General features: G+C 41.1%; 2 protein-coding genes across 2 annotated transcripts in view; one reads left to right on the top strand and one right to left on the bottom strand.

Moving 5' to 3' along the window:
• The window catches only part of KBTBD12 (kelch repeat and BTB domain containing 12), a 29,823-nt gene extending 6,916 nt beyond the window's left edge, over nucleotides 1-22,907 (bottom strand). Inside the window, exons 1-4 of the mRNA XM_053953624.1 lie at nucleotides 21,327-22,907; nucleotides 20,097-20,367; nucleotides 16,792-16,942; nucleotides 6,068-6,265 (exon numbers count right to left, since the gene is read on the bottom strand). Coding sequence (XP_053809599.1) covers nucleotides 6,068-6,265; nucleotides 16,792-16,942; nucleotides 20,097-20,367; nucleotides 21,327-22,396 — 1,690 coding nt within the window. The 5' untranslated portion in view covers nucleotides 22,397-22,907. The remainder of the gene's footprint in view (nucleotides 1-6,067; nucleotides 6,266-16,791; nucleotides 16,943-20,096; nucleotides 20,368-21,326) is intronic.
• MGLL (monoglyceride lipase) overlaps nucleotides 6,010-25,898 on the top strand; it is a 102,052-nt gene continuing 82,163 nt past the window's right edge. The window contains exons 1-2 of the mRNA XM_053953625.1: nucleotides 6,010-6,092; nucleotides 6,378-6,501. Coding sequence (XP_053809600.1) covers nucleotides 6,075-6,092; nucleotides 6,378-6,501 — 142 coding nt within the window. The 5' untranslated portion in view covers nucleotides 6,010-6,074. The remainder of the gene's footprint in view (nucleotides 6,093-6,377; nucleotides 6,502-25,898) is intronic.

Below are 25,898 nucleotides of genomic sequence, written 5' to 3'. Positions count from 1 at the left end.
AGTGCCAGCAGCTCATGCTGGTGCTGGGGGAGAAATTGGTGAAAGGTCAAGCTGCATTTTTTGGGGTGGGTGTGGCTTGTGAGCTGCAGAGGCATGGCAGTGCCTGCAGCCCTGAGCAGAGTCCTGTGCTGGGCAAAATACAGGGGCCCTGTATCCCTTCCATGGGTGGGAATATTTATTCTAATGGCAACAACTGTGGGCAGGAGAACTTTAATTATTCATCTGTGCACACTAAATTTTAACAGAGGGAAACAAACAGTGCTGCAGATAAGAAGCAGCCCGGGGTTTGAACCTTTGCTTTATTTAGCTGGGAACATGGGAAGGTGCTGGAGAACCAGGTTTTGTTCCAATCTCTCAACCCCCAAGCTTCACAAGTGCAGTATTTACTGTGCCAGACTCCTTAATATGTCTATATTTAATTCCAGTAATGTTCCATAACCACTATAATAAAAAACAAGCACTAGAATGATTCTCCATCTAAATCATATAATGGAGGAGACTAAGGGGAACAACTTTCATGGGAGATTAGTCAAAATAAATAACTATTAAGCTAGTCCACTATTAGGAGTGGGCAGTGTGGAGATAAAAACTCATTAACTCAGCTGGAATATAGTAATTACTACATAGTTCTGCACTGCTGCAAGCAGAGCTACTTTTATTCCAATGCAAGGATTACAGATTATGTAAATGAGGAAGAATAGACTAGAAAATTAATCCATTGTAATTTTTTTTTTTTTTTTTAAGAATCAAAATTAACACAGGTAGTAGGACTCTGTATCATTGTCACCTATCCTGGGTAACAGTTGTAAGCACAAAATAATGTAGATTCTTTCACGTCCATTTCATAGATATTTCTTCTCTTTTGCCTTCCTCTGGCCGTAACACTATTCAAGTGAAAAATTAATTTCTACTTGATATGAGTAAATAAAACTGGATTAAGCAGCTCTGGTCCCACATGAAACTACACACATTATGGAAGTTTTCAACATACGTGGTAGGGAAGCAGTACATTCATCTCCTCTGCTCTAAGCTGCATAGGAGGGAGATGGCAAAACTGCTGATTCAGAGACAAACAGTTCCACAACAAGCCCCATTACCTGATGAAATTATAGGACCTTTTAGGGGATATGTGCTGCTAAGAGCAGTTCTATTAAACATTTCATAATTTGCACTGAGGTGCTTGTACCTGTACTTTGCACATCAGCTGATGTCACGTGGATGACAGTATCACAGTAAAGGTGGCATTTTAATTAACATCACAGAATCATGTAGGTTGGAAAATCCCTCTAAGATCACCAAGTCCAACCATTAGCCCAGCACTGCCAAGCCACCACTAACTCATGTCCCTCAGTACCACAACTACATGGCTTTAAAAATCTCCGGGGATGGCGATTCCACCACTGACCTAGGCAGCCCATTCCGGTGCTTGACAGTGCTTTTAGTGAAGAAATTTTCCTTAATATCCAACCTAAACCTCCCCTGGCACAACTTGAGGCTGCTTCCTCTTGTCCTGTCACTTGTTACACCTGGGAGAAGAGACTGACAGCCCCCTTCCCCACTCCATCTGGCTACAATCTCCTTTCAGGTGTTGTAGATCCATGAGGTTCCCCCGAGCCTCCTTTTCTCCAGGCTAAACACCCCCAGCTAGTGCCAAGGAGACTTGTGCTCCAGCCCCTTCCCCAGCTCCCTTGCCCTCCTCTGGACACACTCCAGCACCTCAATGTCTTTGTGTAGTGAGGAGCCCAAAACTGACCCAGGGTTTGAGCTGTGGCCTCAGCAGTGCCCAGTGCAGGGGGACAATCACTGCCCTGGTCCTGCTGGCCACCCTATTGCTGACACAGCCAGGATGCTTTGAGTTAAAAAAAACCCAACAGCTCAGCTCTGGATTTCAGTTTCTTTCTTTCAAATTTATGAGAAAGCCAGCTGGACCAACATCTATAGCCTGAAACTAAAGCTACAATCCTCAGCCACCAGATACAGGCTACAAGTGACAATGACAGCAGATGACATGATCCCAGCAAGCAGGCACACACCTTTTCTTTCATTACTTTCACTAGAAACGCATTTATAATACTCAGAAGCAGTCAAAAAGAAAGGGAACCCGATCTGGCAGGCATTTTATAAGGGCATAATCCTGCATACCTGAAGAGCTGCTTCCCCCTCCATCAGGGAGCCACACTAATGAGGCTGCTTCTGCTGGGCACAGGCTGATGTCAGTAGCTGTCAGCCTGTGCAGCTTGACAGGTTTTTGTTCAATGAAAAGAAAATAAAACATGAACAAGAACACTGTACAGTCAGGCTGCAAAGGTTTGATTTAAAATCCACAGTTACAGCAGCAAACATGGCAGGATTTTAGCAGAAATCTGGCTGGCACACTGAGCCCTGCTGAATATTCATACTAGGGGCAATGTTTTCACTCTGTGCTGAACTATAAACTAGTGGAAAAAAATTAAACATGTGTGATTATCTTGATGAATGGTACAACAGTGCTAGAAAATGACAACATTTGTGACACAAGGCTTCATGAGCTGGAGCTGAGACAAGCAGGTTAATGGCTCCTGTTTACCATAGAAGTTTTAGTAGAAAATGGACTAATTTGTATAAACAACTGGCCAACAGATGAAGTTTTGCAAGTCTTGCTACGGAGGAAACAGATTCAAAACAAGAAGTGGGTATTTGGGTACTTATGACTGTAAAAACACACAACAGTAATCAGCTAGTAATAACAATACAGAAGTCTCTCAGGTGTTTGCATCTTCAAACCAAACACCAAGTTCTTGATGTACTTGCCCTAGGTAAGCCAAGTTAAAATCCCTCACATCCTGATTTAAACATGAAGCTTTAAGAGAAGGAGAGCTCCTCTGAATTCCTTCCTGCTCCTTCAGAGCAGATATAAAGCACCAAGGATCTGCATCTCCCTCTGAAGTGTCTGTGGTTCTCCATCTGCTGCAGGGAGCCTAGGGTTACCAAGGTCTCAGTGTAGGCTCTACACAGAAGTGTCTAAGCTTCAGCTGAATGAATCCCCTTTCTTCTTCCATGGCCAGCTTTGAAAAAGCTTCTAACTTGAGCAAGCCTCAGCAGGAGAAGCCTTACAAGTTTTACCAACATATCTCAACATTGAAAAATATTTCTTGCAGTTCAGAGGGAGCTTGAACACACTTTGGAGTTCAGTCATCTTCTAGGAGGACTCTTATTGCTACTGTCAGCTGGCCAAGCCGACTTCCCTCTTGAGTAGCTGAAGATTTTCTTCCTTTTCTCCTGGGGATGATGTTAGGGCTGCACTATTTGTCTTCACTTCAGGCAGAAAAGGACTTGTGGCAGGCAATGCATATGGAATGGGAATCCTGCCATCACAAAACCTCAGTTGTCACATGGGACACAGGAAAGATGGTAGGTGAGCAGTACTCCTCCTTTCTTCCAAATTTAGGGCCCTTTAAGCAGTTAACAACTGCTTTTCAGCTTTGGCTACAGCATCTCTGGGTTCTAATGATCCACTTAGGTCTATACACATGCAGGAAGGCATATAGAGCATGACACATACCAGTAAAAAATTAACATGCAACAATGTCTTTGCTAGGTCAACTTCCTGCAGGATCAAGAGTGGGTTTAAACAAATGCAAAGGCAAGTGAAGGCTGAGGAGATTGGGACAGATCTATACTATACAAGGGGTTCGTTTCAGCCCTATAGGCTAAGACTTCAATTGCAGCAGTGATTTTGGTTTATTTTCATTTTTTTTTCTTTGCTGTGCTTATTCTTGAATGATCACAGCAGTCCTTCAGCATTCAGCAGGCAGAAAACCCAAAGACTACAGCTGTGCTTCCAGCTTGTTCCAAGAACTCCAACTGGATGAAAATAAATTACAATGTTTTGTAAAATTGGAATATCCTCTTTCAGTCACATCCCTTACAAAAATCAAAGTGACATGCCAAGAAGCCCAAAACCAAACAAACACATTCTAAAATAATACTATCTTCTACTAAAGCAGCAGGAGCACATGCTGTTCTGTACCTTGAAGCTGCTGAGCAGCTATAATTGTGAAAGTGCAGAGTCAAGTCACCCTCCCCAAGCTCCCATGTGGCAGTAATAACCTCTCTCACTCCAAGGAGTGCATCAGGCCAGAGCCCTTTCCAGCATGCAGAGAACATGTGGCCAGGGAGAGAGGCCAGCCAGGTGACATCTCCATGCTCAGCTTATGGCCTCTGCCCATCCTTGTCTTGATGGTGGTGGCTAGAAGCTGTTCTTCTGACCATTTAGAAAGCCCTTTTCCTGTACTAACTTGGAAGTCACATTAAGAAGCATGTGTTTAAAGCACAGGTTTCTCTCAACTCCTAAACTATGTGGTTACACTTGATTTGACAGTGAGACTCTTATTTTGGCTGCCTTGTTAATAACTGCCTAACAGCACAACTACACACTACTTCTTTACTGATGTACAGAATGCACATGTAGGGGGTCAGAATTCAGGTTGCACAGGTAACTGCAAAACTGGCATTTTCTAACTTTGACTTCTTGTTTTCTAATCTAAATAACACTATTAGTACAGAGGAGTTCTATACATAATGTTACAGATTACAATAGTAGAGGGAGGAATCAGAACCCCATTGAGCTAGCATTATACAAATATACAAAAGACAGCCTTCTTGAAATCCACAGGAAGACTTTCAGCCTCTCCCAGAACAACCACTTTTTATACATGACTCAGTGACAGAAAGTGGTGGTATTGTACAGAAAGTGTTTTTATGGCTCTGAAGTTACCCTAGTCAGAAAATCTCATATTAATCTGTTAGTCATCTGGAAAAAAAATTGCTTAATTTTTTCAGTGCTAATGATCAGAGTCATCAAATTGTATAGGGTGGAAAAGACCTTTAAGATCATCCAGTCCAACCATTAACCCAGCACTGCCAAGCCCACCACTAAACCACGTACCAAGCTCTTCATCTACATGTCTTTTATATCCCTCCAGGGATGGTGACTCAACCACTTCCCATGATTAGCCTTTTGAAATTTTTACCCACTAACTTTAGGCTCTTTCATAATGCTGCTGAGAAAAACACAACTAGAATGGCACAAGGTTTGCTATGGAAACACAGTGATTTGTCATAAGCAAAATTTCTCTGACATCACAGAACTTCCATCAGCGATGACATGAGAATATGCCAAACAATAGTTTTTAGGAAGCAGCTTCCCCAAACAGTAGCAAATGAAAGAAATAATTCTAGAATAACAGCAGCTTTAAGTTTAGAGGTTGTTAGACAAGTAAAACTAATGAGGAGGACATGTGTCCCAGTGATACCATGCTACCATTCCTGGTCAACAGAGAGGCTGACATGACATTTATTAGCAGTGGATAACTGCTATTACTATCTGTGCTACTGCTTTCTCCTAGATATGAATTCGGGGTGGCAGCTGTATGTAGCAGGATCATTAAAGTGTGCTTGTTTTGCAATTCTTTGCATTTATAATGAAAAAAAAAATAGGTTATGTGCACTGGAGATCTAGATAAAGCTAAGCAAAGTTGGAAGGAAGAAGACAGGTGTCCTTGGGGCTAAGATTATTTAAAATCGCCAGATCTGCAACTTTAGTCTCTTTGTAGCTCAGTTCCCTACCCATGGTCCTCATTAAGTACACAAGTTTTTCAATGTTGATTACAAAAAGCATGTAAGTAAGTAGGCAGAGTGAGATAACATGGCTAAGGACTGAGGGACAGGGCCTTAATCTTCAACAAATACACCCAAGTTCTCTAATGTCCATAAAACCCTACACTCCTCATTTCTGTGACTCTAAATGTAAATCCAGAATAATTCTGCTGAGGTTTTAGATTTGGACAGGTTTAGAAACAGATTAGAAGCATCCTTAAATTTTTGTGTTTTGTTAAGGAAAAAAGCAAAAGTCAAACAGAACCCAATTCATATTGACATTAGGAGCTGGCAGTCCAAAGGGCAGAATCAGCTCTGTGACTCCAGGGCATGCCAGTGCCACCTGACAGGGCTGATCGTTCATCAGGTCAGTCTGTGTCCAGTGAAACTGATTTTAACTACACAGAGAATGTTGGACTCATTTTAGTACCTGCTCCATGAAATCCTCCACAGAGGTACAGCTTCCCTTCCACGCAGCCTGCACTGGTAGAGTTTGTTCGTAAGGAGAGGAGGGGAGAAGGCATAGGGGGTCCATCCCTCCAAAAGTCTCCATCAGGGTTATAAATCTCCACTGCATCAAGACATTTCCGTGTCTGTCCTCTGTCATAACCAAGGCACCCAATTCCTCCTGTAAAAGATACATAGGTCAAATGTAGCAGCCCCACACTCTGCTGTAAAATACATTGCTGGCTGCATTTTCTCTTTGCATCTTCTCATTTCCCACTCTTTCCTCTTTGCAGCTTCAGAAGTTTGTGAAAACACAAAGCAGAAGCTACAGCACGTTATCCACAGACAACAAAGCAAGATCCTTTCTGAAGTGTCGTATCAAAGGAAGGACAAGCAGAATGTCTTCAAAACACAAAGGTATTTTGTTTTGTTTTTTTCCCATATGTTAGAAATTATCATAATTATTTGTTCTATTTGCTGTGCAAATTGCAATGGATCAAAACCTATTTTTTCAAATACCATTGTTGGATTCGACCCTCACACATTACCAACAATTATTTGCATTTGTTGGTTAGTTTTCTTCAATAAAAGAAACTTATTATACCTATCTCTTATGGCAAATTACACCCATCTCTTAAAGCAAATAAAATTCCAGTAACAAACCCATGCAACACACAGGAGAGCCAGCTGAGTTATTAGCAACAAGCCCTGCTGTTGAGTGGTTAATTAGGGTGCTTGAAGTCAGTATGCAGGACTGAAACAGATCCCAGTTTCCTTCTGCTGGGACAGGCTGCAGATGTACCTGAGATCCCTGTGCACCCTGGAAACACTGTGCCCCGATAGTACTTTGCAAACTCTGCCTTGGCAAATCCCTTCTAGTAATCAAATCCACATTTTGAATTTACAGCCTTTGGTTCTTGGGAATTCATATGCTGACGTTCCCCCGTGCAGGTTTTCCCATCTGTGCCAATGGACACAATACCCTGTAATGAGCACTGCTGGCGTTCTTTTGTGCATGTGTGTGTTTGTGACTACTTTTAAACACAAAATGGCTGCACTAGGCAAGCCATTTCCACATGAAGGCTGGCATTCCGGATACACATGTAGGGCTGCTCAATTGTGCAAATACAAAATGCATTGTAAGCATGTAATTATGCCCTTGCATATGCAAAGGGAAAGGACTGCAAGTGCAACCTGTGCTGGTTCAGCTGCTTTTAAAATATATTGTCCCTAGTGCTGTTAAGCTGATCTGTCAGAGAAATGAGCCCCTAGTGCTTCAAGTTGAACTTGTGTGATTTTCTATCCACCTCTTAAAATGGACCATGTTATTTTTTTAAATCTCTTGTGCATTCTCCAAAAGTGTTTGGAAGAGGAAGCTCCCTATAAATGGGGACTGCAATGCTCCAAATTTGCTAGCACTGTGTTTCTGATTTGCATTTTAGAGTCAGGCAAAGATAAATCAGTTAAACCTGCACCAGAACAGCAAAATTAGACTAAAATTCAGTGTCCATTATCATCAGCAGGAAATTTTCCTCTGGCTGAAATTTAACAGTATTTTATTTCATTCAATATTTGAAATTGAAAACCTTCACCGAGTTTGGTTTTCATCTCCCTTTCCAGCACAGAGAACCTTTACTTGCCTCAATACCCACCAGCAAGGATCTTGCAGTGTGTACTAAATACCCCTTAGTGTGTGCTTACACAAGGCTGGCATCAAAATGTGTTCAGTATTAACGCCCTCAATTAAAGCAGCATTTGCTCTGATGGGCTCCTCCTCTGAGGCTTGATTCACCTAAGAGAGCTGAGGTACAGATTAACTGTGGTCATGGGATTTTGCTAATCATTTCCTTGTCAAAAAGGGAAGCATCATCCTGCTGAGCCTTTCTCATGATGGAGTCTCACTGAGCTATTCCTTGGGGTATTTCAGAATTCAGACATTTACTTACTGTATTGTTCTTTTCACCAGAAGCATTATCCTCTCCTGTGCAGACTTTTCCACTACTCTTTAATGCCTCATTAAAGAGGTGACACTCTTAGGACAGGACAATATTCCCCTTAATTTATCAAGAAAAATTTAAAGAGCTAATCAAATTTTTTAACTGATAAGGCTAATTAATTGATTGCTTATCTCACATGGTTTCTGATCGCACAGCTTCCATTGGCAGATTCATGGAATACAGCATGCACGACAATTTGCCATCAGTCCACAGACTGCAGTGTAATGCAGAGAGACATTCTCAAGTCAGTTTTAACTGGGAATTTAGAATATTAAAACTCCCCACAGACAAAATTAACCCTTTTAAAATACATCTTTATGGTGCCAAAGACAGATGGCTGTTGGTTGTCTAGCTAAATATTTTAAAATTAGCCCAGTTGTTACTGTACCCCACTGAAGAATATGCACTCTCCCAAAAGAAAAGTCTTCATGTGAAAAATGAGAGGTCCTTCTTCAATCAGAGGAATAAATGGTACCAGTTAGGGAATGCATGCAGCATGTCAGAAACCAATAACTCAGCTGATTGCCTTATTATTTCAAGCAGGGAGGGGGAGGTGAACAAAATGGCCCTGAAATTTTCTAGAAGCATAATAGCTGTTTATTTCTTACTGTGGTTTTATTGTCATTTTCTAAATAGAGAAACTGTGGGGTAAGGTAATGTCTGTTAATGAAGACATTCAGCTGCCAGTCCAGGGGATCCACCACCAAATATATTTCCTGTATAGTTATTAGAAAAGTAGTTTTCCAGGACCTATTGATGCATCTTTTCAAAAATTTACATGTTTTCAAGCATTTATGAAACCTTCACGAGGTGGTTTAAGCAACTTATATATAGCATCTTTTAATCCTGTCTTTATCAGAGACAGTCCTGAAGGTACAAAACATTTCCATTTTATTTAAAGCCTGCACAGCTATTTCAGCTAAATTCAATTTCATATTCAATTTACAATAGCAAAACTAAGTTCTCAGCAAATAGAAAGGAAGAAGGAAAATCAGAGGGGAGTAAAATTGAATTTTCAAGCTTAGAAGAAGAGCATTATGGAAAACAAGAAATCATGAACTTCAACCTCCTCTCTTAAAGCAATTTAACACTGAAATGTTGCTAACAAAGGAACTGAGGATATCAGACTCTCTTAGCACTGTTTTTCTGTGTCCCCAGGTGCAGTAGTTGAGAATTTCTCCTGTGAGAAAGTCTATTTTTTCCTCTATGGAAATGGATGTCTCAGGACTCTTTCCAAAGAACTGAATACAAAACCCAACAATTTTTAAAAAGTCTCAAATTTAAATCAATTCACATCTACAACCAGGTGGAGGAATCTCACATTAACCAGGCTGTTCATAATCTACAATGTCTATACCATGCAAGATTTCAAACTGGCAGAAAAAGCCCCCTTGCTACATCAGACAACTCTGGCCACTTTCTGCTCCATCACTCAATCCAGATCATCCTGTCCCACTGGCTTCTTTATTCATTTTTATGAAACCATCAGGAATGCAAGTGGAGACAGGGAACTATAGTTAAGACTGTCTTTATCTCAGGTTCTCTGGATAGAGCTGCTTAAAAACTGAGCTAATGTTCTGCTCCTACAGGAGCCTCTACATAAAATGGGGGTGACATTTTAGGAGTAAAGGCAGGGTGCAGATGAGGGCATAGGGGTTTAGGTCATTTGAGGGACACTCCTGTGCCAAGTGATCCATCAGCAGTGCATAGTGTACTTGAGATTGTGCCTTAAACCACCCAAAACCATAGATGGGGTCAGTAAAACACACCTGGTCACAGCCTCCTGGCAGTCCCAGCAGGTGTGCCAAGGGCAGCAGTGTCCATTTCCAGGCCCATGGTGTGGGGAGGGTCCTTTGTTAAGCCATACTCATGAACAGAGCAGGTGAATTCAACCCCACCTGGTTCAGTTCTCTGCCCAAAGCTCAATTACATGTCCTTTGTGCAGGGAAGATGGATTTCTCACTGGGAGTTTTAAACATTTCTATCATTATCACATTGATCATACAAGAAGATTGAATCCCAAAACTCAGTCTTCCCACCCCTTACAAAACACACCCTTTCAACACTTCAGGCTTTTTACACAATTGGACTTTTCCTAGGAGATATTTCAGATGCCACTGAAGGGCTAAAAAAAAACCCAGTGAAGCCACCTTTGTGTTCCCCAACCCATTAATGCTTGAGAGTTCTCCGTATCACACTTGGATTAGTCTGCAATTAGACATATTTTCAAGGACATTCTATAAGCAGTGGTACTAATGGACTTTAAATTTAACATGAAGCTCCCTTAGTAAAATAAATATATAAATAAAATGCTTGATCTTTATTAAGAAGTCAGGATAAAGAAGACAAGCCTTTGATGCAAGGAGGCAAGGCAGAGCAGGTGATGTGATTAGCACACCATCAGCATTTCAGTGAGGCACAGTTCTGTGCCGTGCTCTACCCACACTCTGCTGGTAGCTGGCTGAAGGCAAAGCAGCCAGCTTGGGCTGGGTTCAGCTGCCTCTCCCTTACCCCACACTCACTGGAGAAGGCCAAATGCAGTTTAGAGCCACATCAGCCTTAATTACAGCACAGCCTCCCAGCACTTTGGGGGAAGGGCTATAAATGATGGTGAAGTGGTAAAGAGTCACTGTCAATAATTAGTTCAGCAGGTGCAAAGGCAATAACTGCTTTAAATGCCCTGAATATTTCTATAGGAGTGAGCCTGACATGGAGTTGAGTTACAAGAAATAGGGACCATTCCAGCATGCACTGACTTCACCCATGTCACTGACACAAAGCAGGCACTGGCACAGAGGATTGCACTTCTAAGTCTCATCCACACCAAGCTCTTATGGAATTAAATTTGCCAGGCAGCCAAGCCCAACAGTGACAATTTCTTTTCCTCCAGGAAAAGCACACAGACATAAGTCTAGACTGCTCATTGCATAGACAGGATGGTTGAACAAAACAGCACCCACAAGAGGCTGGGGGTCCACACAGGACTGTGCCCCATTGAGACCACCAGAGTCACACCACACGGTTTGGTTCCCCCACCAACAGACACCTGAAATTAGACATGCACTGCTGTCCCTCAGACAGGGCAGTGTATCAGGGAACAACAAGAGAGGAGCTGTTTCCAGAGGGAGCTTGAGCCAGCTCACCATGAGGGCACAGCTGCACAGAACCAGAGCTGGGCCATTGCAGGAGGCCCTACCAGCAGTGTCAGGCAAAGGCACAGAAGGAATTTACCCCTGTGTGTAACTGATGCTGCTGGACCTATGGGCAAAGGGGGTGGGTGGAGGGCCCAGGTGATGCTGCTCAGGATGATCAAGAGTTGTTAATGCCCTCAGGGTACTGACAGTGTTATTCTTTATCCTGTAACTGAGTCCTCAGATCACAGTACCAAGCAACATGTGCTCTTAGTAGTGCCTCTTTGAATTTTTATCAAAGGAACCTGGGAAATGGTAAAAAAAAAAAAAAAAAAAGTAATTCTTCAACAACCAAATGAAATCCAAGATTTGTCTCCTGTAAAGTAATTCATTATTAAATTGATCTCTGGAATGCACAATGAATTTAATAGTGCTAATCTCTTATGGAACATTTCCCTTCATTACCAGCACTCAAGCTGAGTCTCAGTCATATTTCTCTCTCATTCTCTGCTAAGCAGGGCTGCATGGTAGAGAAATGAGGGAGCCATAAAGCAGCACTGGCAGGCACTTCCAAAGATGAAACCAAGAAGCACTGTCATCCTTTGCTAACCCAGAGCACAGCAGATGAGGTAATGCAGCTTGTAGAATACACAAGGGCATAAGATTGATTAGAAGCAGGGCTGAAAAAACAGATTATCATCTTCCTAATCATGGTCAATCTTTTAGTTTTAGCTTGTTTTATCATAAAATGCCTTTTCTGACTTCCTTTGAAAATCATTAAGTGTGTAGAAAACAGTTTCAATCTCAAACCAATTTATCTGCCTATTTTTGTTCCTTCCTGCACATGAACACTTTGGAGGCTGTTGCACAGGTATAAAAGCTCAGAATCAGATCCATAAGCTGCTACTTGTCAGAAGTCCAAAGCATATTTATAAATAGGCATGTTTATTTTAAAAGAAAGTGTTTTTTTAAATGCACAGTTAATAGTCAAGCATGAAAGCTAAAATGTCTCCTTCCAGCTCCTCCTACACACACTTTCTTTTCCAGAGAGACCCCAAAGTACATATTCAAGTAAGTATTTTGTGATCAAGACATTCAGTATTTAATTGAACCTCATTTAACTGTTTAAAACTTTTAAAAGATGCTTTCAGCAAGAACCCAGGGGGGAAAAGCCCAAGTTGTAAGAGGTAAGATGCCTGTCTGAGGAGGATAAACAAAAATTCTTTGGTTCCTAAATCTTCCCTACTAGGATTTCTCATCTAAGTCCTTCAATACATTATTATTTATGAAGCAGGAATTATACAGTATAAAAGCAACACATGGTTAAAGCTGTCATAGTGATACAACTTTTTTTTTTAACCAGTGACCTGTATTTCAGAGACACTAGTTCTACTGAGTGTGTTTTAACATAAGTAATGAATATGGCATTCAAATGGATTCATTTGGATAAGTGCTCCTAATTTCTATGTTGGCTGTGATAAGTTTTCAGAGAAGTAGCTGCAAAGGATATTTTTTAAGCTAGAGATTAAAATGCATGACCTTAAATAGAGCCCTCCCATCTGGTTTTCTTCCAAAAGTGTCTCAATTGCCTCTGTCATTAAGAACACAATACTGCTCTTTCTTGGGCTCTCCAACAAATATAGTTATGTTCCTGGGAAAATATGGAGAAAAAGAGCTGAAACCAATGAAAAGAGATTAATAGGAGAAAGAATTTTGAGCCTTAGGAAATGCTGTTCATTTACTTATGAGGATTGTGTATGGTGTATAAATAGCATAAGATTCTCTAGGAACATTACACAACAAACAGTTATGTTGCAGGATTGCTGGTTAAGACACATGGTACAGGTTCCTGAACAATGCTATTACTCAGACCAAAAACTCTGATCTACTTCTCATTTTCCTTCCATCAGCTTTACTCTAAAATAACTCCATTCAAGTCATTAGGGTTTTACATGCTGGAGCTGGCAATTAGTCTGGGAAGGGTTTTTGGACAGTGACTACATACTCTGCTGTGCCAATAGGACTTTCCAGAAATTAACACTTCAAAGGCTAAGCATCAGATTCTGATCTGAGTGAGAATAAAATGATCTTAACACAACTGCCATCAGCAGACTACTTACTACAGATTTACACCTACATGGATGAGAACAAAAATTAGACTTGCCTATCAAAGAGTCTGCTACTTCACCTTATTCACAGCTAGTAGTCCATCAATTCTTTCTGCTCCATATTTATGATAGAAATTGCATTTATACATCACAGACATTAGATAAGATCAGCTTTCTCTGCAATGATTTTTCATGAATGCTCTAGAGTCCCTCAATGTCCTGACATCTGTGTATGGGATCCTGCTGGAAAAAGCTGGCAACCTTACTTCATTTAAGGACTTTATTTTCAAGACTTTGGGGAGCCTACAGTGGTTTTACCACCCTCATGACAGTTGCTATTCTTTGCTCTGTCACTATCAACCTCTATTCTTTCCATTCCCATTCTCTCCTGAACATCATCTCCATGATCAAGTGCCACATCAGCCAGATTAGGAACACCTTCACTGCCTTCCTCTCAATGCCGTGAACTGCCCGTTCCCATAGCTGGAGTTACCATCACAATTGTGTCCAAAGGGGAACTGGATCCACCTCACAGCCCAGCAGCCTGAGGACTCACAGGGTAACATGAACCTGTCACCACAGATAAACCATGGAATGAAGCTTTTCTCTGTGAGGTTTAATTATGGTTGGCAAGTGTGAGTTTGCAGCTGGAGATGAGGCCGTGTGTGATGTCTGCAGAATAAGATGCCAGTATCACGTCTGTATCACTGTTTCCAGACAGAGATCATTTGGAAATTGCTTCATCACTTTGAGAGGGCTTGGGAAATGCTTTAATCTCTCCACAGAGTTTTCAGACTGTGATGACATTTAGCAACCACGTTGTCTTCTTAATTTTAACAGATACATCTCCGTTTCCACCCATACTCTTGCAGGTGGATTTAAACCAGCAGAGTCAAAGGCAGAATTTGTTGACCAATCATTTTTGGCTCAGACTTGTCTTTCAATTAAAAACTTAGTTGTAATATTACTTGACTTCCCAAGAAAACAAGACTTATGCAATTATATGTGTGGTCTATATCTGCATTTACATTATTTTCTCTACCTTACATAGCTTTTGTGTTTGTTGGCCAGTTTCAACTAAATTTTGCAGATTTATGGATGTTAAAGTTCTTACAAGGTTTGTGAAAACTGGCAGTGAGGAGGTTGTGAAAGCAGCCCAGACCTAGGTCAAAATGTCTTCTCTGCAACTGATATTCCTGCTACCTGATGGTAACTGATCTGTGTCTGCACTTGCTGCAGTTACACCTTGAGTGGGCAGAGTATCAGAAGGGAGGCAGACTCAGAAATGTAATGGTAAAAATAGCCCAATCTTTCTCAAAAATCTGCTGCTTGGAGCAGCGTGTGAGCTTAGTTACCCTTGGTATAAATCACAAGCAGGTTTGTCCGTTACAGTGAAATTACCCCAGATTTACACTGTTAAAACTGAGAACAAACTCTGCCTTTATGAATGTTTAGCGAGACTTAGTGGCAAGAGTGAAGGGTCCAATGCAGCAAACTGTTAACCTAAGCATTAAGTGCACTGGTTCCCCTAGGAATAGGCTCAAATAAAGACTGCCATGGGAAGGTGTCTGAACCAGCAAAATGATGGAGACAGAGCAAAACCCTGTTACCACCCATGTGCAGAACAGATTGTAGCAAAGGTTTTCTCTCCCACAGAATTATTTGTATTGGCCAGCAGGTAAGAAAGTATTCAAGCTAGTTTTCAGCTCCCTGAATACTGCAGCGCTGGCTGCTACGCCAAGGTTTTTAGTTTTTTTAATTAGCAAAATGCTTCTGAAGGTCCATGAGACCATGAACTTTCTTCAATGCCATTTAAACAGGCATTTTTTGGATTTAAGGCTGTGTTTTGTGTTCAATCTGTACATTTCACTACTGTAATCACTCACATATGCTTCTTGCTTTGTGAGATTTTGAGGGAAGGTTTTGAGGTTTCCCCATTAGCCACTCCTTTTCCTTGTGCCAGTATCAGGCTTGCTGGGAAGAAGACTGTCAATTTGTTTTATCACATGCACCCCAAGGCAGCTGCTTTTTTTTGCTCCCTGACTCCCTGTGTCATCACAGCCTTCGAGGTCTTGATCTCGGAGCACTTCTTACTGAGACACATGAATGCTGCTGTTCTCTTCCCAGCTATTCCAGCTGCTTCTGCTGCCCCATTAGAGCATCAGTGTCAGTATAAATAATTATAGGTATTTAACCTTTTACAGAGCACAAAGTCTCCATGTTTTCAAAGCACCTTTGAACCTGGGCAGGCAACACTCTCATTATTTAACAGCACACTGAAATTCTCTATCACTAACCTTTGGCGATAATGACCCAACTTTCTGTTTGAAAAACTCACTGTTCCATATGAGCTTCTTTCACCCTTCCTCCTGGTTGTGCCTATGGACCTCTCTCAAATCACTAAAGAGAAAGAAGTTTCTCTAATAGAAGACAAATGCAGCATTAAAGCCACTTTCCTGTTCTGCTTCAAAGACACTTTTCCTGCATACCTCCCTTTCTGTATTATGAGCTAGAAGCAAACTGCTTTATCCCTGGTATGTAACAACCCAGACAAAGCCAGAACACCCTGATATAGGAGGTATATTAAGCCGATAAGACTGTAGTTTTGTGTTCACTTTGATAAGCTTGTAAGCAGGAGTAGTTTGAAGCAGAGGGGATTGAAATGTCCTGAGGTACTGATAGAATTGCTGCTTTCTTCATACCTAAAGCTGCCCATGAGACCATGGGAGCATGAAAGGATATGAATCACTCACAGCCCACCTGTAGCTTGACTGGATGAACTTTTTTCCCTGTTTCTACAAGAACCTTCCAGTCATATATCTATCTACAATAAGATTCTGGGGCAAAAGATTTTGGAGTAGGTAGGAGATTATTGAACTCATTTGTACAAATTGTAAAACTTTTGGTCAAAGTACTGTTTTGAAACCAAAATCCTCAAAGGATTCTTAGCAAAAACTGCTAAGAAATATTTAGATTTTTTTTTAAAAAAATCACTATGGTGAGGTAGGTGGAAGAGAAGTATTCACTGGGTTTTGTCAGGAGACACTCATGATGTTGGTTTTGGGAAATCAAAATTTTCTTTATCTTTATGCCTTTCCTTCACGATGCTGCATATATTCCTTAGCATTTCACCTGTGAAATGGTGCTTCAAAGCTTCTCTACTCACCTTTTAAAATTCATTATTATTTATGCCACACACTGACACCCCAAAGAAAAATATCTGAAAAAGTGAAGCATCTTAGTTTCACAAATCCAGAACACTATACATTCACATAATTTAATCCACATAAATTACAGAAGGAAGAAATAATGTGGGGAACAAATAACTTCAGAAAAATACTCTCCATTTAGCACGAGGCACTTTGTCCTACAGTACGTAACAAAGGGTGAGATATTTCACTTCACAAAGGCAAATTGCTGGAAAGAAGAAAAAGTCATGGTGCTATCTGTTAAAAATCTGTTTCCTCTTACCCAAGACATAAATCTCCCCATTGACTACGGCTGTGCTGAAGCGGTACTTGGAGAACTTCATTGGAGCTCTTTCCATCCATTTGTCTTGGCCCGGGTCGTACCGAAACGTTCTGTTGCTTAATCGATCCGGCTCCTCGTCAGGCAGATCCATCTGCATGAAATATGACAGCCATATAATAACACAACATTTGGAGCCCTCCACACATGCCTGCAGGCAATTAATCACAGCAGACAGCTCGGCAGATAAATAGGACAAACCCATCAATTACAGCTGTGGGGGGTTGTACTCCCCAGGGTTTACCAGCACCCATGGCTGGGAGTCTGCTCTAGAAGGCAAAGGAATAAGTGGGTATCTACATCCTGCAGCAACAGAGCCAAGGATTTGGGTCCTAACAATACATTCAGGAGTAGGGTTAGGGTAAAGGTTCTCAGCTCTGGAAGAACATACCCCCTTCCACAAGGCTGCTGTACAGTCCTAATAATAATGAGGGAAAACCAGTCTGTCTTTTTTTTTCCTGACAAATGTTGAAATCTCTTTCCAGTATTACTCAGACTGTACCATGAGTCTCAGTCAGGTACTTAGCTGGCCTTTCTCAGTCCTATATATATATATATATATATTTGTATGTATGTATATGTATATTTATATATTTATATATATTTATATATCTTATCCTAATAAACATTTACATATTTATTTAGTCAGCCTAACCACAGTAATGTTGTTGTTCAACAGCTGTAACTTCAATAGTTTTCATAATAAGCTCCTAACCCCCTCGCCATATCTTTGCTGCCATAACACTTTTTATACTCACTCCTACTCCTCTTGTTCTCTCTAATCTTCTTCCCCCTTCTCTGCCTGTCTTATACAATGCAGGGAATTCAGATGCTGTTTTCTGGGTATGACACCCTTGAATGTTAGCAGTGGGATGTGGAGGGAGGATTCTGAAATATTTTGGGATGAAAGTTTTCACATAGAGAGAGTGAGAAGGAGAGAAATACTTTGCTTGCTTGTGATGGTGTTACATATATCCTTGTTTTCTTGTTATTTTTCTTTCCCAAAAGACCTTTCCAACACTAATGTCATGGACAAGATAGTAGGAGGCAAACTAGAGAGTAAATATAAAGCCCCTTGGTTATTTCGTGTAAGTGCCCGGGGCATGTTCTTTCTCTGTGGTAAGTGTGAAACGCTAATTTATTCACTGAAAGAGGGGTATTTGAAAGCTGAGTATTTTCAGCACAGACTAAACATGTACTTAGGAGAAGACACCACTTGACATGCTGTAAATTCACATCCAACCTCATTTTTGGTAACGCTCTCCTTGGAGTGCACCCTGTTCTCTCAGTGTACAGAAAACATAACTTCCAGCAGCCCTTCTCTGTGTCTCAGGGGTCTGAAATCTTCCTGTCAGCCTCACCAAACACTTTCTTCTCTTTTAACAGCCCCCAGTTAGCAAGGCTGGAGTCAGTTTGGGTTTTAACTGCGCTGGCATCAGGGGCCAGACCAATGCTGAGCAGAGCAGCACTGCTGTGAGCGAGTCCTTGCCCTCCTAAGCTGTTATTTTATGTCCTGGCTTGACTTGTCTTGTCTTATTTCAATTACAAAGCCTGAGTGGGAAGGGTATTTTTCTCTGTCCTGTAATGGACACGTGCATTTAGGGCAGTCTGTCAATGCTGTTGTTAGTGTTTGTTCAGGACTGACAGAACATTCAGTGCTGCTCCAGCACAGGGACAGCCCCTGGCTTGGCCAGCTCATTGGCTTTCCCAGTGCAGCTGTGGTAACCCCACATATGCAATCACTGCATCTGACAGGGGGAAGATGGATGGTACCAGAAGAATTCAGCATTCTGTAGTGCTGGTCTTAAAGCAGTTTTTTGAGTACTTTAGCCAATTTTTTCTGGTCTGTGCAGGTACACCATAATCTTACAAAGCTGTGGGGTTTGGTCAACTGCTGTTAATCTGCTCATCTCAAACCTATTTCTATATAAACTCAGAGACCATGCATTGTTACTGATAGTACTGGTAGGCAGGTATCCACTTTAGGTGGGTTTAAAAAAAAATATTCTTGGCTCAATATTCCTGACTTGTGCTTCTAAGCCACTTTTCCCTCTCACAATCTGTTCTGGAAAAAAAACTTCACAAAGCTGGTTGTCTGATTTCAACATCTATCTTTGTTATATGACATATCTTTCAGTTCAAGTTTTTATCACAGACAGATAGTTTCTACATTAAGTGTCTTTACATATGAGATACCCTTGCACAGTTGTTTCTGTATCAGAAATACTCTCTGATCTTTCTGTTGCCTCCCTGGGGACTCCTGCACTCAAAATATTCAAAGAGGTGGAAGTCTTGTTAGCTGACTCCATCTCACTTTTAAATACTTTAAACAGTGATTTATTTCAAGAGGACAGAAACCACCGAGTTGTGATGACAGTCTGAACATATTGCAACGAGGATTACAGATGCTCCACTTCATTGTCAAGTGAATGTGGGGCTTTTTCCTGAGCACTCAAATTTGAAATTCACCAAGCAATAAATAAAAATGGGCTGGACTCTGAAAAAAAGACATTTTGCACTGGGAGCAACTGGAGAGAGTGAGGAGTGCCCTTGACATCCATCTTCCTTGTAGCATAGCTCAGTGTAATCCCTGTATTACTGAACAGGTATCTGTGGCCCTGCTGAAAATCCCTGTAAAAACTACATGGCCAAGCAATGCAACAGAAATAAATAAATGGATTTGTTAAAGGACTCTGTTTCCCAGAGAATGCTTTGACTTTTCATTTAAAATGTAATGTAATGAAAATCAAATAAATTAACTTTAGTTAACCAAGAAAGCTTCCTGAGGAATCAAGGTGAACTTTAAATGTCATTTATGAATCTGTCCCTGAAGTGTACCTGTGTACACGCTTTTTGAAGACAGGGCACTGTTAAGGGTCCCTGTATGATTAAATGCCATTATTTATTATTTCTAGAAAAATTAAGAGGATGGTAAATAAGGAATAGAAAGGTTGGAACCTATAATGACAAAGGAGATGTATTTTAAACTCTAGTCCACTTTCCACATCTCTGTGAATAAAAACTGCCCTTCCTGAAGTTGGTATTTACATTGAGGATGGCATAGATGGATATTATTCTTCTTCACCCTGTTTGGTTTTCCTACAGAATATATTTAATCAGAGGAATGTGAGCAACTTATTCTTCTGTTATCACTGATGAATTTTCCCATGAAAAGAAGCACTGTAAAATTACACAACAGTTCTTGTTAGTGCACAAAGCAAACAAAGTAAATGGGCACAATTCTCAACCTGTGGTGTCCATCCACCCAGCACGTACAGCTTGTCCTTCACTGTCACCACCACGTGGCAGGCCAGTGGTACTGGCAGAGGTGCCGTGCTTCTCCAGGTGCCTTGCTCCATGGAATACTTCTCCACACAGTTCGTGACCAGGTACTGATTCTTCTCTTTCATTTGCCCTCCTATTACATAGAGGTCGTCGTGGGCAGTGCCCAGGGCGTAGAGCTCACGGAGCTGAGTGGTGCACAGACTGTGCCAAAAGTGGTTTCCTCGCTGGTGGTATCTGTAGGAAAACCCACAGCTGTAAATGCCTTGGTTCAGCCAGGTCCCATCAGCCTGTTTGGAAACATTACCCCCTTTAACTGTCAGTGTTTACTCAGTGCAATGACAAGAGGAGATCTCTCCTTCACAGAGAAATTATAAAATCGAGCCCAATGTTCAAGATGAAGCATTTTTAGTATGAGGAATCCTAGGTGTCCTTTCAAAGATATTTTACCTCAATTAAGGTAAGAAGTCACTTATTTCTGCATGTGCTGCTCAATCACAATTTCTTCTGAAATTAGTGGGAGCAGTGAGAACTCAACACTGCTGAAAAGAAAGCCACTTCACCTGCCTCACTATGAATTTATTTCCTCAAATATAGGCATTTGCATTTGAAAATGCTGTCACCATTTAAAAAACTGATCTTTTATCCAGGAAAAGTCTGGTTTTCTTTAAAATGTGTGCATCTGAAAAGGATATGAGTAAAAACAGAATGAGGTTTTTGAGCTATCTATCATTATATTTAATATACGAAGCACTATCATCAACATCAACAAAGCATGTTTTCTCTGTGTTACTGGGCTCATTGGACCATCACTTGGCTCACTTCCCCCTGCTAATGACCTAGAAAAGAAGTATCCAAGGAAAATACTGAGATATCCAAGAAGTATCCAAGGAAAATACTGAGGGTAAAGAGAATATAAAACCTACATACATTGGTCTAATTGAGCTCATTTACTCAGAGATACCACAAGAGTAACTCCTCATTCTTTCAGAAGAATTTGGTTGTATGTATATAACTCAGAGCTGTGAAAATAAGTTGTGACAAATTGATCAAAGTAGTCAAAATCTGTAAGAAGAAAAAAATCAAGTAAAAAATGCTTTGTGTAATGGTCTTTTTTTTCTTTTTTTGTCCCCAGGAACATTATTTAGATTTAATTTTTTAAAATAATTAGGGGATTTCAGACAGAGGGTACACACCTATAAATTTCAATGTTCCTGGTCCTTTGTCTAGACATTTTGACGGCGCTTGCCTCGCCTGCCACAATGATATCATTTTTCTCAGTGACAACACCAGTGCAAACACATCCCAAGCCCTCTCCATACTTCGGGGAGGAAATGAAGTACGTTTTTCGTGTCGCAGGAGCGTAACAAAAGCTGGCATCTGCATAGCTGCCATGCCTGGACCTGATGCCGAGGGAGTTGTTGCCGATGCAGAGCAGGAGATCCGTAGTCTCCATGCCGTATCGCAAGCTGAGGGAAGGGTGGCTGGACAGTTGGATGGCTTTCAGTGCTTCCTCGAACAAATCATTGCATTCTGAATTGCACAGAATAATTGTGTTCCTTTTCCGGGCTTCCACAAGAAAAGAGGGGCTGACAAGCACCAGTCTCACTTGCTTGAGGAGCTCAACAAGGTGTTCTGAACGTGACTCTCTGCTGTGCTTGACCCATCTAATGACGAGATCCAGAATGCTCTCCTCCCTGGAAATATTCAGATCATCTGATTTGATGAGAGTCAGCAGCTGGTGGAACTCAATCTCTAGTATTTCTTCCTGCAAGCTCACCTCAGCAAAATGCTGATACATGTATTTCCTCGCTTGGTCACATAAATCTTCCGCCCCGATGTGGTTTGCAAAGTAATAGATGCCCACACAGTTGGAAGCATCCATATGGTCCATCATGTACTTCTGACACATATTGCAAACCTCTTCCATCTGCATGAAGAAGGCAGCGAGGGCGACAGTCTGCACGTTGTGGCTGGTGAGGCGCAGCTCGGCGCTGTACACGTAGTGCAGGATCACCGACACGCTCTCGGCAGAGATGTCGTGCAGCACCACCTCCCTCTGCGTGCACTCTGCCAGGCCACACGTGAACATGGCTCTGAAATAGGCACTGAAGGCAGCCAGCACCACTTTATGGCAGGGGAATCTCTCACCTTCTGCTACCAGCACCACATCGATTATCTGTGTGGATTCCTTCATCCTCTTTACTTGCTCCAGTAAAGTCAAGCTGTGGCGCTGCTTTCTCTTCTCCTCAGCCTTGCGATCCATGGTTGATCTCCAAACTTCCTCTCTTTAAATATCTTCAGAACTAAAGGTCTTCATGGGGAATGTTTCTAGAAATAGAAGCATGATATTGTCCAATAAGAACAAACTATTTGGCACGTGAATGTTGCTGTAATTACCTAAAGTTAATAATCTCTGTGGTGTAATATGAATCAGTAAGGTATAAAAATGGTGCAAAATTATGGTGAGGTCTCAGGTTCAAGGCCTCCAAGACAAAATATAAGAAAAATCAACACTTCAAATGAACTTCAGTATTCAATACCTACCCCCAAATTCTGTGATTATTTAAAGACTATTACAGACTTCCTTCAAATCAGCCTTTTTCAACTGCCTTCTCCCTCTTTTCCCTGATCCTGATACAGAGCCTATAAAAATTGAGTTGAGAGAGTCAACGTAGTGTTGTGGGTAGAGGCAGCTTTTACCCCCAAAGACTGGTAGTGAAGTGGCAGGAAGCAACTTGGCCCAACTGGCCAGATTCTTTTCTCTCTCACACCAAAGCATAGGTCACTGGTTTCTACAAAGTTGCTACCAGTTTCCTTTGGAATAAATAAAGTAAATAGAGTAAATAAATTCAGTAAATAGAGGCCAGACTTCAAGCTGTCCTCCTTCTTCTCAGCAGGATGTTTATGTGCTGCAGAGTCACAGTTTTGGTTCCACTCACTGCAAGCTCAAGGGTCATTCTAAATTAAATTGTAATTATTAACATGCTCCCTCCAGTTTTATTTATGGGGGGAAAAAGGGGGAAATTTGTGGTCTCATTTCTGTTTGGTTTTGGGTTGGTTTTTTGGTTTTGTTTGTTTTTTGTTTTGTTTTGTTTTGGTTTTTTTTTTTTTGGTTTTTTTTTTTGGGTTTTTTTTTTCTCTTTTTGAAAGCAGATCCTTTAGTGAATCTCTGTCTTTCTGCAGAATGTGAGGTACAGGTGTAGAATTTCAGTGGGAGAATGACATTTACCATCACTTGAGGGATACCAGTCCTTATCACAGTTTTTGGCTGTAATATGGTAATGAGACAGTTCTGTTTTAGAAATGCATTAAGGACTCATGTCATGAGTCACCAGTACATGAACAAGTCCTAAAGCTGTGGTATAACCATGTTTGAAACACATTGTAAACATGCTACAAAGTGCTTAATGAGACTGTTGAAATTAGTAACATTCCTCAGCAGCTTAAATACTTGCAGGATCAAGCGCTTGTATCACAGATTGAATTGGTTTTCTCAAATCCTGGCAGCACAAAGAGAATTCTTGGTTTCATGCATCAACATACGAAAATGAGTATATTAAATTCCTTGAAATTCCTCTAAAGGTATTTTTACAAAGAGTCCAGATTTTTCTACAGATTTAGGTAGATAGATCTTTAAAAATATTACAGTTATTTCCCAGGTGGAAAGGAAATCTACAGCTATATCACCAAACTCAAACCTCTACTCTTTTAGCTGTTGAGTTGTTTTTGGAACTAGTTCTCAGTCTACAGTTAGGTAGATTCCTCACTTTGAGTGCTAATTTAAAAGCCAAGCATGCTTGAAGATTGGCATTTCCTTGATTTGATTGAGTCTTTCCATATTCCAAATATGGAACCAGAAGCAACAAATCTAAGAAATGAAACTGGGTTATTACTAGATTTCAAAAATTAATTTGGAAGACTAAACATTAACATCTGGATGTGGGCCAGGCTCTGAGCTCTTCTTATGAGACCTCTAAAATTCAATCAAAACAGCAAGTTTAGTACAAAAAAGACAGAGATGGTATTTCAAAATCTAGATTTTTTTTTTTCTCTGTCTCCTTTGAAATTAAATACTGCATTTGAGAAAACATGGGTCTTAATCCTGTATTGACTGCCTCTGGAGCAAGCAGTCTTTACAGACAGTAGAAGCCTTTCATGAGATAGGAAATGTTTTGGGTTTTTTTAATCCTACATGATAATTAGACAATTTATTGTTTTCCCCTTGTGCTATTTCATAATTTTGTAATATTTGATCTTCAGTGCATTTTGATAAAGGAACCTCCCTATATCTCAGAAACTGTGCTTACCATCTCAAAGACCATAAGCACAGACATCCTAAAGAAGATGAGCTGTAGTGTCCTGAACCAGGTTGTTCATCTCCAGCTGTATGAAAGTGTTAGTAAGCACCAACAAGCCCCAATCCTGTTTCACAATCTGACTAATCATGACTTTTCCTCCAAAACGATCAACTTCTCTCCTTTCTCTTTTAAGATGTCAAAACTTCATGCATCCACCAGCTTTTCCATAATGATCAAAATGTGTATTTTTAATGCAAAGAACAAGTGGGATAATTAATCACCGTCATTTCCCCCAGACTTTTGTACAGATCAGGAAGAAGCTGTCTGTAGAACTGAGTTATGATTTCATTTCCTTTGCTGGTCACCTTTAAGTTTTCTTTCACTGTTAATTTAGCTTTCTTAAGAGCAACACTTCATCAGTGATTACACTTTTCATTAGATTTGTGAATTTTAAAGCGCTCATACCAGCGATCAGCACATCTGGCACAACACTCTGGCAGCCATCTCCTTTGCTCTTTCATCAGTAAGGCCTCAGCAACAGCAATGTTGAGGAAAAACATGGCTCATGCCATTAATGTGCTACTTGAGTATTAATAATCTGATGGACAAGTCCCACAGCCACTGCCCAGGCAATGAAGGGCAGTGCCCATCTGCACCCAGGGCAGGTGGTCTCCTCTGCCACCCCAAAGCTGCTGGGTCTGCTCTGGATGCCCTCCCCAGGAGCAGCAGCAGGACTGCCCACAGCCTGGGAGCAGGAGATGGGCTGGGCCCCTTCTCCTGGACCTGCTCCATGCCCACCATCACCTCATCCTGTGCAAAGAGTCTGCGCCTTCCAGGAGGATCACTGCAACCCTCCAACCTGTCTTCAGCCACCTCACATGGCTCTGCAGAGCAGCACTGCATCCCCAGGCAGAGCTGTAGGAAGAGTGTGGGTACCTCACTCTTGCCAGAAGACAATATTCACTTTTCCTTGTCAGAGCACACCTTCTTTATCTCTGTGCTTTGTCAGCATAGCCAGCTCCTGACTGACTGTACTCAACAAAATCCTGCTGTTGATTTGCATGTGAGTCTACTTTCTCCATTCTACAGCTGAGGAAACTGAAGCCAAAAGGTTAAAAAGAAAACAGGATTAAAACCCAGGGGTGAAATCCTTTCATTAACTTCAGAAATTCATCCCTGTGCTTTAGGTGCAAACTTGTCACTTCCCTCCTAGCTTTTAGCAGCGTTTAGGTGAGGTCATTGGAAGGATATTAATATTCTCCTTTATATCACTGGAAAGACTATTAAAGGGTAATAATGAAACAGTGGTGCTTTGATTTCCCCCTAGGTTACAGAGGGAAAAAGATGGTACATTGATAGTAAAAGAGAGGATAAGTGTGATGCAAATATAATTTGCAGTGAGACACTGCTCTGAGATTTTGTCAGAGGCTGAGTTGTCACTATAAAACTTGCAGTGCAAGGTTCAAA

This window comes from Vidua chalybeata, chromosome 12 (genome assembly GCF_026979565.1).
Source record: "Vidua chalybeata isolate OUT-0048 chromosome 12, bVidCha1 merged haplotype, whole genome shotgun sequence".
In the NCBI taxonomy this organism is placed as follows: Eukaryota; Metazoa; Chordata; class Aves; order Passeriformes; family Viduidae; genus Vidua; species Vidua chalybeata.
This window is presented reverse-complemented; position numbering and strand designations above follow the sequence as displayed.